This window comes from Lactuca virosa, chromosome 2 (assembly GCF_052849685.1).
Source record: "Lactuca virosa cultivar CGN04683 chromosome 2, Lactuca_virosa_CGN04683_v6, whole genome shotgun sequence".
Taxonomy (NCBI): Eukaryota; Viridiplantae; Streptophyta; class Magnoliopsida; order Asterales; family Asteraceae; genus Lactuca; species Lactuca virosa.
Genome location: NC_136427.1, coordinates 155,035,243 through 155,036,298, shown reverse-complemented (window position 1 = coordinate 155,036,298; position 1,056 = coordinate 155,035,243). Strand labels below are relative to the sequence as shown.

General features: G+C 39.7%; 1 protein-coding gene across 1 annotated transcript; it reads left to right on the top strand.

Moving 5' to 3' along the window:
- The first annotated feature begins 371 nt into the window (after positions 1–371).
- On the top strand, positions 372–848 carry LOC145157905 (uncharacterized). The gene has a single exon (XM_079076881.1). It carries the CDS (start codon positions 372–374, stop codon positions 846–848), a length of 477 nt encoding a protein of 158 aa, XP_078933007.1.
- Positions 849–1,056: the final 208 nt, after the last annotated feature.

Genomic DNA, 1,056 nt, shown 5'->3' with positions numbered 1-1,056 from the left:
ACAACAAATGCACATGAGAGTACTCTTTTTGGAAGAAGTCAATCTTCGAGTTTCCTTATATGGGATCATATGCAAGCACCAACGCTGAGAAATAGAAGTAAAATTTATTTTCCTTATGAATGAAGAACAAGATATTTATAACATAACACACTACGATTTAACTGTTTATTATTAGTATAGATTAGATTATATTTGGTTAGCCCATCATTATATTATCCAGGGCTCGGCCTGTGTTTTATTATCATGTACTATATATTCTCATTAATGTAACTACTCTATTCATGGGAAAAGATTCACCCTAATATGGTATCAGAGGCAAGTACCCTCAAACCTTAATTCTTTTCTCCTCCCATTACAAAGCTTATGCGGTTATGGGTCACTTGGATGACACTTTCACTTCCACCATTTGTAATAGTGTAGAATGGTCGAAACTCGATAACTTGGTTGCTATGTGGATTTACGGCACAATTTCTCAACCTATTCTCACCATTGTTCTCAAAGACGGTTGGACTTCGCATCAAATTTGGAAAGCTCTTGAAGATTTGTTCCGAGACAAGACAAAAGCTCGGGTCATCGAACTTGAAAGTGAGCTTCGTTCTATCACCCTTGGTGATCCAACCATCATAAATTTTTTCACCAAAATGACTGCAATAGTCGACATGCTTGCCAATATCGGTGCCAAGTTTCCCAAGAAGACTCTTTTCACCCACCTTCTCAATGCTCTCACCCTAAGGTTTGACAACATTGCAACTCTTATCTGCCATCGATCACTGTTTCCAACATTTCTTCAAGCACATTCCATGATAACATTGGAGGAGTCTCATCTTAATGGTGATCACCCATCTTAACCGACACACTCCGATCATGCATCATCTCCAAGAATTCTTCACATAGGCTCTACTCCTCCAACTTTGGACTATTGGCCTCCATGTACCGACAACAATCGTCGTAACAACTCTCATGATAACTGTCACCAGGCTTCGGATCAACACAGTTTTCCGCCTATTTTTGCTACCTTATCTCTATGGCAGCCCTACGGTTGTCCAATGCCACCGT

Bases quoted from the DNA above. Each gene is read 5' to 3' on its own strand.
- LOC145157905 (XM_079076881.1), top strand. From the start codon at position 372: ATGGGTCACTTGGATGACACTTTCACTTCCACCATTTGTAATAGTGTA.